General features: G+C 49.1%; 1 protein-coding gene across 1 annotated transcript in view; it reads left to right on the top strand.

Annotated features, from left to right (window-relative positions):
- LOC147113688 (catenin alpha-3-like) overlaps window positions 1-16,522 on the top strand; it is a 3,852,991-nt gene that overhangs the window by 3,217,282 nt on the left and 619,187 nt on the right. Inside the window, exon 13 of the mRNA XM_085994990.1 lies at window positions 8,696-8,847. Coding sequence (XP_085851116.1) covers window positions 8,696-8,847 — 152 coding nt within the window. The remainder of the gene's footprint in view (window positions 1-8,695; window positions 8,848-16,522) is intronic.

The raw sequence follows: 16,522 nt of genomic DNA, 5'->3' as shown, positions 1-16,522 counted from the left end.
CAATAAATGCTGCCCTTGCCAGTGATGCCCACATCCCATGAACGAATAAAAAAAAGACTTTGGCAGCACCTCCCTACTTTGGTAGTGACCTCTACCAAAGAGAAGGGCAAGGGCAACAGGTGCATGGGAACACCACCACCTCCAAGATCCCCTCCAAGTCCCCTCCCATCCTGACTTGGGCATATATCGTTGTTCCTTCACTGTCGCTGGGTCAAAATCCTGGAACTCCCTCCCTAACAGCACTGTGGGAACACTTTCACTACACAGACTGCAGCGGTTCAAGGAGAAGGCGGCTCACCACCACCTTCTCAAGGGCAACTATGGATGGGCAATATTGTCAAACTTACCATTGTTACCCCCATCCTGTGAGCAATTTAAAGAAAAGATTCTGCTATGCTCACTTCCAGTGCACATTGGAAACATGTATCAGGGAATTGTGCGCTTCCAGTCACTGATTTCCCATCCATTAGCGTTAATGGATGTAATGGGTCGAGATTGCACAACTTTCTGGTATGCGATCCCAGCATGCACCAGGCATGTGTGCAGTTGAACTTTTACCCTTTCATGTCTTAGTTTTATTTAAAGTCTAGGTTGCACAGGAAGGTTGTAGGGAAGATGTGGAAGATAGGCGAAGCATGTAGCGGTGGGGGCGGGGGGGCGGATGTCATGTAGTTTGGTAGTTTTGGAAGTATGGTAGAGGGTTCTGGCACAGTGGGAGGGGGCTGACGGGAGTGGAAGCGTGTCTGAGAGTTTTGAGGTAGGGGGAGGATCCTTCCATCTGGAAGTAGTGGGGGTGAATTCTGAATTCCAATGATTTCAATGGCCATGATCCATTCTTGGAATTTATAATAAAATCTGAAAAAGATTTCACTCAGTTCTTTGTTAGTAAACTATCTGATATCCAACCAACCTCCCATGTGGAGTTAATGTATTTAAGAGCCAGTTTTCTGAATCCACAAAGCCTTGCCTGCCAAGAGCACTTCAGCAAGTCACAGGCCTCTCCCAGGAGATTCTCCTTCTTCTTAGGCAGTCCCTCGGATGACTTGATTCCACATTAAAAATGGGTTCTCAGGTGACTGATGGGTCCAATGCGGGACCTACAGTCTCTGTCACAGGTGGGGCAGACGGTGGTTGAAGGGGTGGGTGGGTGGGGTGCTTGGGTTGACGTGCGCTCCTTGTGCTTGGTTTCAGCTTGCTCCCGGCGAAGAGACTCGAGGTGTTCGGCGCCTTTCCGGATGCTTCTCCTCCACTTTGTGCGGTCTTGGGCCAGGGATTCCCAAGTGTCAGTGGGGCTGTTACACTTTTTCAAGGAGCCTTTGAGAGTGTCCTTGAAGCGTTTCCTCTGCCCACCTGGGGCTCTCTTGCCGTGTCGGAGCTCTGAGTAGAGCGCTTGTTTTGGAAACACCAAGACTGGTTCAACGAGAATGACCAGGAGATCCAGGAGCTAATTGTTAAGTCTCTGTTATAGTGAGAATTACTACACAGACCACAAGAGTAAATTCAACAGGTCTTTACTGGTTGGAGGTCGGACTATACTGAATACAATATTATTACACTGTGCCTATATACCGGTGTGGTCACTACCGGTATTACGTATACAGCAGCCAAAGAAAGTAGTACCTTTCTTAAGGTGGACCAGGCTTAAGTTCTCTTAAGGTGGAACAGGTTACATACACCACAATCCTCCCTTTTTAACTTAACAGTCATATCCCCAAATAAACATAACATATATACATATATAACTTCAGGTATAACAGTTCAAAGGTTCAGTCTCTCAGGAGGCTTTCTGATTCGGCTTGGAATAACGCCTTTCAGTGGTCTCTGATTCTTGTTGTTGAGGTGCCTCCTCTAGTTGGTTGCCAATGTATTGGGTGTCATCATCATCAAATACATTCTCGGCCGAGGTAGATGCTTCAGGTTCATGAACGTCTTCCACAGCTGTCTCTGTCACAACCATGGGTTCGACCCTTGCTCTCGACTCTACCAGTTGATCCGCATGACGCCTTATCACATTATGACCAATATCTACGGTGTACATCAGAGGTCCTTGTCTGGCCCGGATTGTTCCGGACTGCCATTTGTCGTTTCCATAGCCCCTTGCCATCACTGGTTGTCCTACGTCGAAAGTTCGAGTGGTCTTGCTGTTAATATGCCGAAACTGTTTGTTTTCCACTTCCCTCCGCACATTTGGTTTTAACAAGTCCAACTTGGACCGCAACCTCCTGTTATAAAACATCATAGCAGGACTTTGGTTAGTCACGGCATGATCGGCGTTTCTATATGACATCAGGAACTTATCGACCTTGTGTTGCAGCGGAATCTGATCATCATTCATGGCCTTAATAGCCTTTTTGAATGTCTGGACAAATCTTTCAGCCAACCCGTTTGTCGCCGGATGATATGGGGCAGAGGTATAATGTTTAACTCCATTCTTTAAGAATTGTTGGAATTCTTCCGATACAAACTGTGGTCCGTTGTCCGAACAGATCTGTTCTGGCAATCCGTTCCTTGCGAATATTGTTCTTAACACCGCAATTGTCTTTTCTGAAGTAGTGGTATTCATCTTGATGACTTCTGGCCATTTGGAATGTGCGTCCACCGCGATTAGGAACATGGAGTCCATGAATGGACCAGCAAAGTCAATGTGTACGCGTTGCCATGGGGCTGAAGGCCATTCCCATGGGTGTAGCGGTGCTATCAGAGGTGCATTTTGCACTTTTTGACACCCAGCGCAGCTTTTCGTTAACTCCTCAATCTGTTGGTCAATACCCGGCCACCATACGTAAGCCCTAGCAAGACTTTTCATTTTAACTCCCCCCAGATGACCTTCATGTAGTTCTTTTAAAACTCTTTCCCTTAACTTGGGAGGAATAATCACTCTTGTCCCGTACATCAAAGTACCATGGCAGACGGACAGCTGGTCTCGCCTTGCCGAGAATGCCGGTAACAGAGGATCACCCCGTGTTGGCCATCCTTTCACTGTCACCTCGTAGACTCTGGACAGTGTCGGGTCGTTCCTGGTTTCTCTTTCAATACTTGCGTTGGTGACAGGTAAACACTCGATAATGGTCGAATGAAATAACTCAACAGGGTCAACTTCCGTCGTGTCTTCATCTTCAGGTAGTGGCAGGCGCGACAGGCCATCAGCATTGCCATGCTGTTTCGTACCTTTGAATTCTATCTGATATTGATGTGCCCCTAAGAAAAGAGACCATCTCTGGAGACGCTGTGCTGTCATCACCGAAACACCCTTCTTAGGGTTAAAAATGGACACCAACGGTTGATGGTCCGTCAGAAGTGTGACTTTTTGGCCCTGCAGGTAATGATTAAACTTCTTCACTCCCCATACAAGGCTAAGGGCCTCCCTATCGATCTGCGCATAGTTGCGCTCAGCGGAGGTCAATGATCTGGATGCAAACGCGACTGGCCTTTCCGTGCCATTTGGCAATTTATGTGAGAGTACTGCCCCAATACCATATGGAGAAGCATCACAAGCCAACCGAATAGGCAGTGTCGGGTTGAAGTGAGCCAACACTTCCTCTGAGGTGATCAATTCTTTGCTTTTGCGAAATGCCTTCTTACAGTTTTCGCCCCAGTCCCATGGTACCCCTTTCTGTAAAAGAGTGTTCAACGGATGCAGCACCGTGGATAGATTTGGCAGAAATTTATGGTAGTAGTTAATTAATCCTAGAAACGACCTCAACTGAGAGACATTCTCCGGAGCGGGAGCCTTTACAACTGCCGATATCTTGTCAGGAGACTTATGAAGCCCCTCCCGGTCAATGACATGACCACAGTACGAGATCCGCTTCTGGAAGAACTCACATTTCTGCCGATTTACCCTAAGTCCATACTCTTTCAGTCTGTTGAGCACCAGTTCCAAGTTAGCGAGATGCTGTTCATCACCATCACCTGTGATCAGAATGTCGTCCAGGTAACATTGTGTGCCTGGAATTCCCTGTAATACCTGCTCCATGGCCCTCTGCCAAATTGCTGGAGCCGATGCCACACCAAAAAACAGCCTATTGTACCGGTACAACCCTCGATGCGTGTTGATCGTGAGGTATTGGCGTGACTCTTCTTCAACCTCCATCTGCAAGTACGCCTGCGCCAGGTCTATCTTGGTGAAGTGTTTCCCGCCAGACAGTGAAGCGAAAATATCCTCAATCCGTGGAAGCGGATACTGCACCGTGTGAAGCACCGGATTAACGGTGATCTTGAAATCTCCACAGATGCGAACCTTCCCTGGATCTCCTGGCTTATTGTTCGCAGGACGTTTCATAACGGGAACAATGGGCGTGGCCCACTCACTCCAATCTACTTTAGACAGTACCCCTGAACGTTCTAGTGCTTCCAGCTCCGCTTCAACCGCAGGTCGTATTGCATAGGGTACCGGTCTGGCTTTAAAAAATTTTGGTTGTGCATGTTCATCAATCTTGATGTTCGCCGTAATTCCTCTCAGTGTTCCCAGTCCCGGCTGGAACACCTCTTTAGCCTCATCCAATATTCTGGACAATCGTTTAGGTTTGACAGCTGTTTCCCCGGAATCTACCGTTCGTGCTTTCAAGGAGTGCCAGTCCATATTCATTTTCCTAATCCACTCCCGTCCTAGTAGTGGTGGACCTCCTTCAGGTAGCACATATAAGTCCATTACTTGGCTTCCTTCGCCCTTGTGGACCACTTCTACCTCTATTTTTCCGATGGGGTACACTCTTTGCCCCGCGTACATTTTCAATATAATCTCCGTATCCTGTAAGGGAATATGTTGGAATAACCTTCTGTAATCTTTCTTATTCATGACCGTCAATGCCGATCCAGTGTCCAATTCCATTTTTACTTGGACTCCTGCTATCTTAAGAGTGACCCAAATTGTCTGGAGGTCTGTATCCTTACCAACGTTGTGTATTCTTAAGCTATCCAGTTCATTACTGCTAGCGTCTGAATCTGACTTCTGTTCAGTCAAACTGTTCTTTGTCACCTTGTGTACCTTTGCATATTTTTCTTGCGGTGACTTTTTATTGCTGGTCTTCTTTCCTGACCGGCATACTTTAGCTATGTGGCCAAACCTGCCACACGTTCTGCATTCTTGGTTTTTAAACCAACACTGGTTCTGATCGTGCGTTGTCTTTCCACAACGATAACATTTGACAGAACTCAAACCCAATTTGTTTGTACCGAGTTCCGGTGGCCGTAGCTGCATTACTGCCGTGCCTCTCGCTGCGGCCTCGTGTGCTGCTGCCATAGTGACCGCCTTCTCGAGAGACAGCTCATTCTCCTCAAGCAGTCGCCTTTGTGTATCCTGTTTAAATAAACCACACACAAATCTATCTCGAAGTGCCTCTGTCAGTCCCGTTCCAAACTGACAGTATTTTGCTAGCTTACGTAATTCCATCAAATATTCAGCATTGCTTTCATTTTGCCGCTGTCTTCTATCGTAAAATTTAAATCGTTCCGCTAGCATCAGCGGCGTGGGGCTAAGATGATTTTTTAGGACAGTAACAATCTGTTCGAACGTCTTATCCGCCGGTTCATCTGGTGATAACAGGTGTTTCAATTGCCCGTATGTCTTCGCACCCATTAAGTTTAGTAATGTTAGTGCTTTATCTGTCTCAGGAATTTTATTTGCCTTACAATAGTTTTGTATGCGTTCTACATACATAGCCCAGTCTTCTATATCACTGTCGAAGGCATTAATGTTCCCATGTTTAGGCATCGTAGCAATTTATCGTATTTTTAATGTTATCTAAGATGGCGGCTTCCCGCTCTTGCCGTCGTCCTCCGCCCACAAAATGGCGGTTTTCCCACGCTTGGCGGTCTTCACCCGTCCCCCGACGCTGTCTCCGCTTCACCGTGGCTCTCGCGCCTTCAGTTTCCCCAGACACTGCGTCTTTAGCCTGAATGCGGCCCTTATCTCCGGTCGCGATCGATGTCCCGCGCTGCGCCTCTCGCTCGAAAGCGGCCCGGCCCTTATCTCTGGTCGCGATCGACCTCGCCGCCCTTATTCCTCCGTCTTCCCAGCCCCGTCTGTACAGGCAACGCGGTTGACTTTCTGTCGCGTCGCTGCCCGGCTTACCCACCACGAGGTAGTAGAAGAAGCTGACAGTCGCTGATGGAGGCTTCGAGGTCAGGATGTCTTCTGCACTCCGGTTGCTCGATGCCTGCCGCTCGACGTGTCTTCCCGTAGGTGATGAGGGTGGAAACCTCTCTTCGACGTCCTGTCTGTGGACGAAGTCGCCGTGGAAATTACTGCAGCAGGGTAAGAATCGGACTCGTCGCCACTGTTAAGTCTGTGTGTTATAGTGAGAATTACTACACAGACCACAAGAGTAAATTCAACAGGTCTTTACTGGTTGGAGGTCGGACTATACTGAATACAATATTATTACACTGTGCTTATATACCGGTGTGGTCACCACCGGTATTACGTATACAGCAGCCAAAGAAAGTAGTACCTTTCTTAAGGTGGACCAGGCTTAAGTTCTCTTAAGGTGGAACAGGTTACATACACCACACTAATAAGCCGCAAGCGCAAGGCATTTCTGATCTAGAAACAGCAACACAGCTCGAGAACAAGAAAGTAGCTCTACACATGCCTGAAGGCCGAGGTCCAACAAAAAACTCGCAACCTAAAGAACAGATGGTGGATGGAGAAAGCGCAGGAGATCCAGCAGCTAGCCAACAACCATGACGTGCTGGTCTTTTTCTGCCCGTCATTTTCATATTTGCCTGTGAAGTGTGGCAATATGGAACTGATGGGAGAGAGGTGTTGAGATATGACCGTGATGGCAAGGTGGTCCTGGGTGTGGGAGTACTGGGATCGTCGAGGGAGACCCAATAGATATTTTCTGAGTTACAAAAGGTTTTACGAAGCTAAATATTGAGCGAATGTTTCCATTAATTGGCAAATCAGTAACAAGGTGGCACAGAGTGAGGATTATCTCTGCAGAGTGTTTTTAGAACATGAAATGCTTTACTACAAGGGGCTGTTGAGGCACAAACTACAACATCAATTAAAAGGAAACATTTAAAAGGATACAGGAAAGGAACGAGGGAATGGATTTACAGCAGATAGCTCCAGTTGAAGAGCATGATAGACCGAATGGCCTCCAGTGTGTTGTATTTTCTACCGTATTATGAACACAAGGAGGTGAGATAAACAAAAGCCATTTAGCTGATTGATCCAACACAGATTGGGCTGTCATGGATTTTTCCCGAAGGGAGGTACATGATAATTAGTAGAACATCTGAGAATATCGCAAGCTGACGGAAATGTCTTCCTCACTTGCAATGAAGATTGAGCCAAAACTCCAGTATATCGATTTGACATTACCATCCACAATAATTACTCCAAGACAAAGACCCTGCAAATAAATATGTATATTATACTGTTGATGGAAACAGCCATTTCGAGAAAAGAGGTGAGTGGGATTGTTTTTTTAAAATAACGAACAGAAGATCTATCTCGGAGTCACCATTGGCTTAGGGGTAGTATGCCGACCTGTGAGTCAGAGGGTTGGGCTCGGGCCCCACTCCAGACAGACCCATTGAGCGGAGGCCGGAGCTCCAACTCTGAATACTGAGTTGACGTCCAGCGGGGTCCTTACGTTCGATGGGTGTTGGTCTCCCCCCATCGTAAAGGGTAGGTGGGGGCATTTAAACCTTGGCTGCACCCCACATAGGAGAAGGTACTCCGAAGATAAAAACGGCGAGGAAGGCAGTGGAAATCCCAGCTCAGCTATTCTTCCCTAGTGAGTGGCTCAAAAATCTCATGTGGGAGACTTGAGTTAGGACCTGCCCTGGGGGCAGAACACAACAGACGGATTGAAAAGATCTATAAAACCCTCTTGGTCAGTATCTACTTAATGTCATTGTCCTGTCACCGGCCAGCATTTCAGTGTATGGGGGTATCAATGTGTTACACGGTAGTGACTGATCTTAGAGTTAATTAAATGCTGCTGAAGGTGCTGTTCTGCTTTCTGACATCACTTGTGCCAGGAATACCCCGGTGGTCATGTGCTAATGCTCTTTGTTCAATGCCTTCTGTTACTTGGTGCTGTTACAGGGGCAGGGAGATTTCTCCGTGCACAGCTGCAGATGGGTTTTATAAACAGGTTGACAATTTGCCTACACATAGCACACAGTACAGTTGTTTGCAATGTGTCAGTGCAGACCTCGGTGGGTGATGCACCATATTGCATTTCGTAAATAGTGTTCAGGGACACAAGATAAACAGACATAGTCACAAAATCGACAAACTGTTTAGCTGCAATTTGTTTAGCATTGTCATATGGTCCTGAATGTATTTCTCTACACGCTCTTCGTGCTATGCTCTATATCTGTGTGGAGGTGATTTTTATGTGGGTGCCCTCACCTTCAGTGAATTGTGCTGGACATGTTATGTAGGAGACATTCTTTCATGCAGCGAGTTGTTATGATCTGGTGATGGAAGCAGGTTCAATAGTAACTTTCAAAAGGGAATTGGATAAATGCTTGAAGGGGAAAAAATTGCAGGGCTATGGGGAAAGTGAGGCGAAGTGAGACTAACTAGACAGCTCTATCAAAGAGCCGGCACAGGCACCATGGTTGAGTGATTTCCTTTTGTGCTGTAAGACTCTATGATTCATTGGGGGAGCACTGGCTGCCTCAGAGGCCACTATACAGGAATTGAAGCCTTCTTTTTAACTCCTTTCCCTAGCTGTCATAGAGTTCACCACACAAGTGAATATTGCTCTGGAGAGGCTCAGCATCGACTCCCTACACCAGTTTGATGACAGCGAGTTTGTGGAGGCCTCCAAGAAGGTTTATGATGCAGTTCACGACATCCGATGTGCCGTTCTGATGATCAGGGTGAGTGTTTGCCTCTTCCTCGTGACGTGGGATGTTTTCTGGAGGAAGGTGTTTGGTTTCTGCATGACACACAGCATTCCCTGACTGGCAGGACGAGGGGAGGAAGGTGAGTGGCGGCCAGACTCTGCCAGTTCACTTCTCCAACCTGCCAGCGGGAAGTAGGGCGGCCAACTCTGGGTGTATTCCTGGAGGTTCCCGCTTCGAACCACTCCACCCCCACACTCCCGCCATTGGTCTATCCTTCGGGCATGCAGCCTTCCCACGCCAATTAACTCTTTGTTAACTGATTGGATTGACCTTGACTGTTAGTGAAACCGGCTTTTTCCCCATCGCCAACATTTTTGTGACTAATAAATAAAAATGCTCAATGAAAATGAAAACAAAACACAATTTTTTTGAATGCCCCTATGATTTTTCTCCTGGGTTTGCTCGCAGCAATGTCCTGCAGATTAATCAAGTGTCAGCCGTTGCTCAGTGGGTAGCACTCTCGCCTCTGAGTCAGAAGGTTGTTGGTTCAAGTCCCACTCCAGGGACTTGAACACAAAATCCAGCCTGACACTCCAGTGCAGTGCTGAGGGAGTGCTGCACTGTCGGAGGTGCCGTCTTTCGGATGAGATGTTAAACCAAGGTCCTGTCTGCCCTCTCAGGTGGATGTAAAAGATCCCATGGCACTATTTTGAAGAGGAGCAGGGGAGTTCGCACCAGTGTCCTGGGCCATTTATCCCTCAATCAACATCACTAAAACAGATTATCTGGTTATTATCACATTGCTGTTTGTGGGAGCTCGCTGTGAGCAGATTTGCTGCCACGTTTCCTACATTACCACAGTGACTACACTTCAAATAGTACCTCATTGGCTGTAAAGTGCTTTGAGACGTCGGGTGGTCGTGAAAGATGCTGTAGAAATGCAAGTCTTTCTTAATCTTCAATTCCTGGAGACTCCAGGTTGGTAAACAATGTTCTCTTTAATTTTTCTTCTGTGCGCGGTCACTTTAAATTTGTTGCCAACAACGCTCCCTCGAAGGTGCGCGATATCTGTACCAGTGGCAGGAGCTGGTGAGCGGCCTGCACGGGACCAGCGGCTGTGCACCTTAGCGGGAACGTTGTTGGCATCACTAGTGGGAAGTGTGCGAGCTGAGCTGGTCATAGGATTTCGGGGAGACTCAGTGTCATGGAGCCTTCTCTATCAATCTGTCACCGGGATCTCACCGTCTGCCCCACCTGTGACAGAGACTGTAGGTCCCGCATTGGACTCATCAGTCACCTGAGAACTCATTTTTAATGTGGAAGCAAGTCATCCTCGGTTCCGAGGGACTGCCTAAGAAGAGGAAGATCCAGCAGACCGCTACACAGCCAAATACCCACATGCCAGAAAAGCCTTGACGTTCTCTCCACCAGGGAATGATAAGGCACGAAATGCTTCTCTAATGTAATCACTCTCAATTAACTTTAAACTCCATTTACAAAAACAACAGCAACAACAACATCAACTTGCATTTATTTAGCGCTTTTAAGAACATAAGAAATGGAAGCAGGAGTAAGCCATATGGCCCCTCAAGTCTGCTCCATAGTAAAACGTCTCAAGGCGCTTCACAGGAGCGATTACCAAACAAAATTTGACACCGAGCCACATAAGGAGATGTTAGGACAGGTGACCAAAAGCTTGGTCAAAGAGGTAGGTTTTAAGGAGCGCCTTAAAGGAAGAGAGATAGGTAGAGAGATGGAGAGGTTTAGGGAGGGAATTTCAGAGTTTAGGGCCTTGGCAGCTGAAGGCACGGCTGCCAATGGTGGAGCGATGAAAATCGGGGATATGCAAGAGGCCAGAATTGGAGGAGCGGAGGGTTGTAGGGCTGGAGGAGGTTACAGAGCAATGTTCCCTGTAAGCTGAGCTTTGTTCTGCGTGGCCTGTTTCTTTCAATGCGCGGTCCCTTTAAATTGCTGCGCATGCGCGGTATTTACAGTGTAAAAGCTGGTGAGCGGCCTGCGCAGGACCTTGCAGATTACTGCGTGGCTGCGCGAGCGCACAACTTAGAGGGATCATTGTTACAGTGATAGGGAGGGGAGAGACCATGGAGGGATTTGAAAACAAGGATGAGAACTTTAAATTGGAGGCGTTGCCGGACCGGGAGCCAATGTAGGTCAGCGAGCACAGGGGTGATGGGTGAACGGGACTTGGTGCGAGTTAGGATACGGGCAGCTGAGTTTTGAATGAGCTCAAATTTATGGAGGGTGGCAGGTGGGAGGCTGGCCAGGGGTGTGTTGGAATAGTTGAGTCTAGCAGTAACAAAGGCATGGATGAGGGTTTCAGCAGCAGATGAGCTGAGACATTTACATGCCTTAGCTCCATATCCCTTGATATCCTTACCTAGCAAAAATCTATCGCTCTCAGTTTTGAAAGCTCCGACTGTCCCACCATCCAAAGCCTTTGGGGGTGAGAATTCCAGATTTCTACTACCCTTTGTGTGAACAGTGCTTCTTGTTTTCGCGCCTGAACATCCTAGCTCTAATTTTAAGATTAGGTCCCCTTGTCCTTGATTCCCCCCACCGGAGGAAATGGTTTCTCTATCATCCCTCAATCTTCTATACTCCTGGGAACTGATTCACTGGGCAACCTTTGTGAAAAGTACGGAATTCCCATTCAGTTCTGACAGGGGGAAGCCCATCAAAAGACTCTGATTGTATCTTGGGGCAAATCATATTACAGATACCACTAAGGGGCATTCTACTCTCCCGGCTGTTTTCAGGAGTCAAACTTATAGTTCAGTAAGGAACTTAACAGCCCCAATGAAACCAAGTGAAGAAAAAAGAAACACTCGATGAACTCGCAAATTTGATGAAGGAGCATCTCAGTCCAAAAGCTCCGGTTATCGCCGAACGTGATAAATTCTGCCAAAGCAAACAGGAGGAGAATGATTTTGTTAATTGGTCGTTGGCTTTGTTGGGGAGTGATGTGCCATCAATAACTCAAAGACAAGAAGTTAAAGGATTCAACTGAAGGCTTTTAATCGCTAAGAACATTGCACGTCATTCCACATCGGGTTCGTCTGGCAGAATGACTCATACAGCTCTTGAGACCTTTATATGACAAAAGACAGGGGCGGAGCCAATACACACAATAGGGGAAAAGGGGGCGGTACACACAATACAATGCAGGTAAAACACAGGGGCTGATGAAGACATATATTTCATCACATTCACCCCTTCTACAGATTTAGTCTGTCCGGGGGTGTGATAGTCCTTCCTGAACATCGCAGCAGTACCTCGGGTTCCGACCGGGAGTCCGTGGTGCCCTCCTGGGCATACCCATGTGCTGGGGGTGTTGCAGGTACTTCTGGGGGTGGTGAGGATACCTCTGGGGATGGTGGAGGTTCTTCTGGGGGTGGTGAGGATGGGTCGTCGTCGCTTCCTGCCGAGGCGAGGTCCTTTATGGACACGGTGTCCTCACGCCCGTCGGCGTGCTTGACGTACGCGTACTGTGGGTTTGCGTGGAGTAGGTGTACTGCCTCCACGAGGGGATCCGTTTTGTGGCCCCTCACATGCTTCCGTAATAGGACTGTCCCTGGGGTGGAGAGCTACGAAGGTAGGGACATTCCCGAGGTTGATTTGCGGGGAAAAACAAACATCTTCTCGTGAGGAGTGGCGTTAGTAGCAGTACACAGTAGCGACCTTATCGAGTGGAGTATGTCTGGGAGGACCTCTTGCCAGCGGGAGGTAGGGAGGCCTTTAGATCTTAGTGCTAAGGTGACCGCCTTCCACACCGTCGCGTTCTCCCTCTCCACTTGCCCATTACCCCGGGGGTTATAACTAGTGGTCCGACTCATGGCTATCCCCTTCGACAGCAGGTATTGGCGCAGTTCGTCGCTCATGAATGACGCCCCCCTGTCAGTGTGGATGTAGTTCGGCATGCCGAACGTGCAAAACAGGCTGCCAAGGCACTTGATGACCGTGGCACTGGTCATGTCTGGGCAGGGGTAGGCGAATGGGAAGCGGGAGTACTCGTCCACAATGTTGAGAAAGTACACATTGCGGTCGGTGGAGGGGAGTGGTCCCTTGAAATCTAAGCTCAGGCGCTCGAATGGCCGTGTAGCTTTGATCAGGTGGGCTCGGTCGGGCCTGTAAAAACGGGGCTTGCATTCCACACAGGTGCGGCAGTCCCTGGTCATAGACCGGACCTCCTCGATGGAATAGGGCAGGTTACGGGATTTTATAAAGTGAAATAGCCGGGTGACCCCCGAGTGGCAGAGGCCATTGTGGAGGCCCTGTAGCCTGTCCCCCTGGATGCTGGCACACATCCCTCATGATAGGGCTTCGGGGGATTCGTTGAGGGCCCCCGGCCTATATATTATGTCGTACTCAAACGTGAAGAGTTCAATCCGCCACCTGAGAATTTTGTCATTCTAGATCTTCCCCCTCTGTTTGTTGTTAAACATGAAGGCTACCGACCGCTGGTCGGTAAGCAGGGTGAAGCGTTTGCCGGCTAGGTAGTGCCTCCAGTGCCGCACTGCCTCCACTATGGCCTGGGCCTCCTTCTCTACCGAGGAGTGCCTGATCTCGGGCCCTTGGAGGGTTCTTGAGAAAAAGGCTACGGGCCGCCCATCCTGGTTGAGGGTAGCTGCTAAAGCGAAGTCGGACGCATCGCTTTCGACCTGGAAAGGGATGTTTTCGTCCACTGCCCGCAGCGCGGCCTTCTCAATGTCGTGTTTAATGCTGTTGAAGGCGGCGTGGGCCTCGGCCGTGAGCGGGAAGGACGTTGATTTCAGGAGGGGACGGGCCTTGTCGGAATAATTGGGGACCCATTGGGCGTAATAGGAGAAAAACCCCAGGCACCTTTTCAGGGCCTTGGGAGTGTTTGGTAGGGGTAGTTCCCGTAGGGGGTGCAATCGGTCGGGGTCCGGACCGATTTCCCCGTTTTCCACCACGCAGCCCAGGATACAGAGGCGCGTGGTGCTAAAGGCACACTTATCCTCGTTGTAGGTGAGATTGAGTCTGAGGGCGGTTTTCAGAAATCTCGCGAGGTTCGAGTCGTGGTCTTGCTGGTCGTGGCCGTAGATGGTGACGTTGTCTAGGTATGGATAGGTGGCTGTTAACTGGTTCTCATCGACCATGCGGTCCATCTCCCGCTGGAAGACCGAGACCCCATTCGTTACCCCAAAGGGGACTCTGAGGAAGTGGTAGAGGCGTCCGTTCGCCTCGAAGGCGGTGTATGGACGGTCCTCCGGCCTAATGGGGAGCTGGTGGTATGCCGATTTTAGGTCGATGGTGGAAAACACCCAGTATTGCGCAATTTGGTTAACCATATCCGCTATGCGGGGCAGAGGGTAGGCGTCTAGCTGGGTGTATAGATTAACCGTCTGGCTATAATCTGTCACCATCCGCTTCTTTTTGCTACCCTTAACTACTACTACCTGGGCGCGCCACGGGTTGGTACTGCATTCGATGATGCCCTCCCGCTTGAGTCTTTCTACTTCAGACACAATGAACCGTCTGTCCTCCCAGCTGTACCGCCTACTCTTGGTCGCTATGGGTCGACAGTTGGGTGCGAGGTTGGTGAACAGAGAGGGCGGCTTGACCTTCAGGGTAGCCAGACCGCACACTGTGAGGGGCGGCTGGGACCCACCGTAGGTAAGCGTGATACTTTGGTGGTGGCACTGGAAGTCCAGACCCAAGATCACGCTCACACAGAGATCTGGCATTATCAACAGTTTAAAATCTCTGTAATCAGTGCCTTTTACCGACAACATAACCGCGCAGAAACCTGTAATTTTTGAGGTATGAGTCTTATCAGCCATGGTGATTTTGCCCTGTGTAGGGACTATCGTTAGTGAAAGTCATTTTTACCAGGCTAGGATGAATAAAGCTTTCGGTGCTCCCGCAGTCAATCAAGCATTTAACCTTGTTCCCGTTTACCTCTATGTCCATCATCGATCTAGACAACGGATGCGGCCTGGATTGATCCACTGTGATTGAGGCCACCAGTGGGTCCTGGGGGTCCGTGTAGTCGGGACAAGATGGTGGACTCCATGAGGGTGGACAAGATGGCGTCCAAGATGGCCACCCCCACGGCACGCACGCGGCGGTGGCGGAGTTGGAGGCGGGGTTCCCTCTGCAGCCTTTACTGAAATGTCCTTTCTTCCCGCATTTAAAACAGGTGGTGCCCCCTTCGCTGGGCACAAATGCCTGGAGTGTTTGTCCTGGCCGCAGAAGTAGCATTTCGGGCCCCGATGCATCGCGGCAGTAGTGGGGCTCCTGGGTGGAGGCTGGGGCTCCGACGGTGCTGGGCTGGCCTGAGACCTGGGAGGTGAAGATGGCTTCCAAGATGGCGGCCCCCACGGCGCGCACGAGGCGGAGTGGGCCGCGTGGCCTGAGGAACAGAATTCAGAGTTCCTCTGGGCCATATCCAGCGATCGCGCTATGCCCATAGCCTGTTTTAAGTCCAGTCCCTCCTTTTCAAACAGTTTCTGCCGAATGTAATTTGAACTGAGGCCCGCAATAAAGGAGTCTCGGATCAGCTCCTCCGTGTACACGGTGGCAGACATGGCCTTACAGTTACAGTCTCTGCCCAGTACTTTTAGGCTTAGCATGAAGTCCTCTAGTGACTCACCATGCCGCTGCGTGCGAGTAGTCAGAAGATGCCTGGCGTACACCTCGTTTATTGGCCGCACGTAGTGGGCCTTCAGAATGGTGCAGGCATCCTCGTAGCTGGTGGCATCTCAGATGAGAGGGGAGACCCGATGACTCACCTGGTTTCGCAGGATTCCCAGTTTCACGTCTCCGGTGGCGGTCGCGGCTGCTATGGCGGTGGCTGAGGTTTCGATGAAAAATTTGAAGCATTGGAACCAGTGTCCGAACTGTGTGGCTGCGTCTGTGGCATGGGGGTCCAGATCCAAGCGCTCTGGTTTCAGGAGTCGATCCATCTTGGCGTTTTAGCGATTAAAATTGATGTGCCATCAATAACTCAAAGACAAGAAGTTAAAGGATTCAACTGAAGGCTTTTAATCGCTAAGAACATTGCACATCATTCCACATCGGGTTCGTCTGGCAGAATGACTCATACAGCTCTTGAGACCTTTATATGACAAAAGACAGGGGCGGAGCCAATACACACAATAGGGGAAAAGGGGGCGGTACACACAATACAATGCAGGTAAAACACAGGGGCTGATGAAGACATATATTTCATCACAGGGAGACTGTCGTGATAACCGCCATTTCGGGACAGTTTAAAGCTGCTCTCGGAGAGAGATTTGTACACGGGATAATTTCGAATGGCAGTCGGAATTTTTTATTTTAGTGGAAGCTCAAAAATCCACTGCCATCCAGCGTGACGGTTGTGGATAAACTAACAAATGAGTTCCGACAACTGTCAGCAGCAAATAAAAGTGAACACAGTAGCCTGACAGCAATGATTTAGTTGTGGGATCACAATGCCAATTCTTCTTTTGACAAAATGTTAAAAACGTTCCCAATGTAATGAAATTCGACATGTAAATTGATCTGATAGTGTTGGGGCTGTGGTCCTGCTGTACCGGCCCAGAGGTTGCGAGCTCAAATCCTAGTCGGCGAGTCAAATCGAAAGGGCTATGGGGAAAGAGCAATGAAGTGGGACTAATTGGAAAGCACTTTCAAAAAGCCCGCACAGGCACGATGGGCCGAGTGGCCTCTTTCTGTGCTGTAA

The sequence above is a fragment of the Somniosus microcephalus genome, chromosome 8 (assembly GCF_052327205.1).
Source record: "Somniosus microcephalus isolate GS21.2 chromosome 8, FLI_Smic_1.0, whole genome shotgun sequence".
Taxonomy (NCBI): Eukaryota; Metazoa; Chordata; class Chondrichthyes; order Squaliformes; family Somniosidae; genus Somniosus; species Somniosus microcephalus.
The sequence above is the reverse complement of the archived record's forward strand: the minus strand, read 5'-3'. Positions and strand labels throughout refer to the sequence as shown.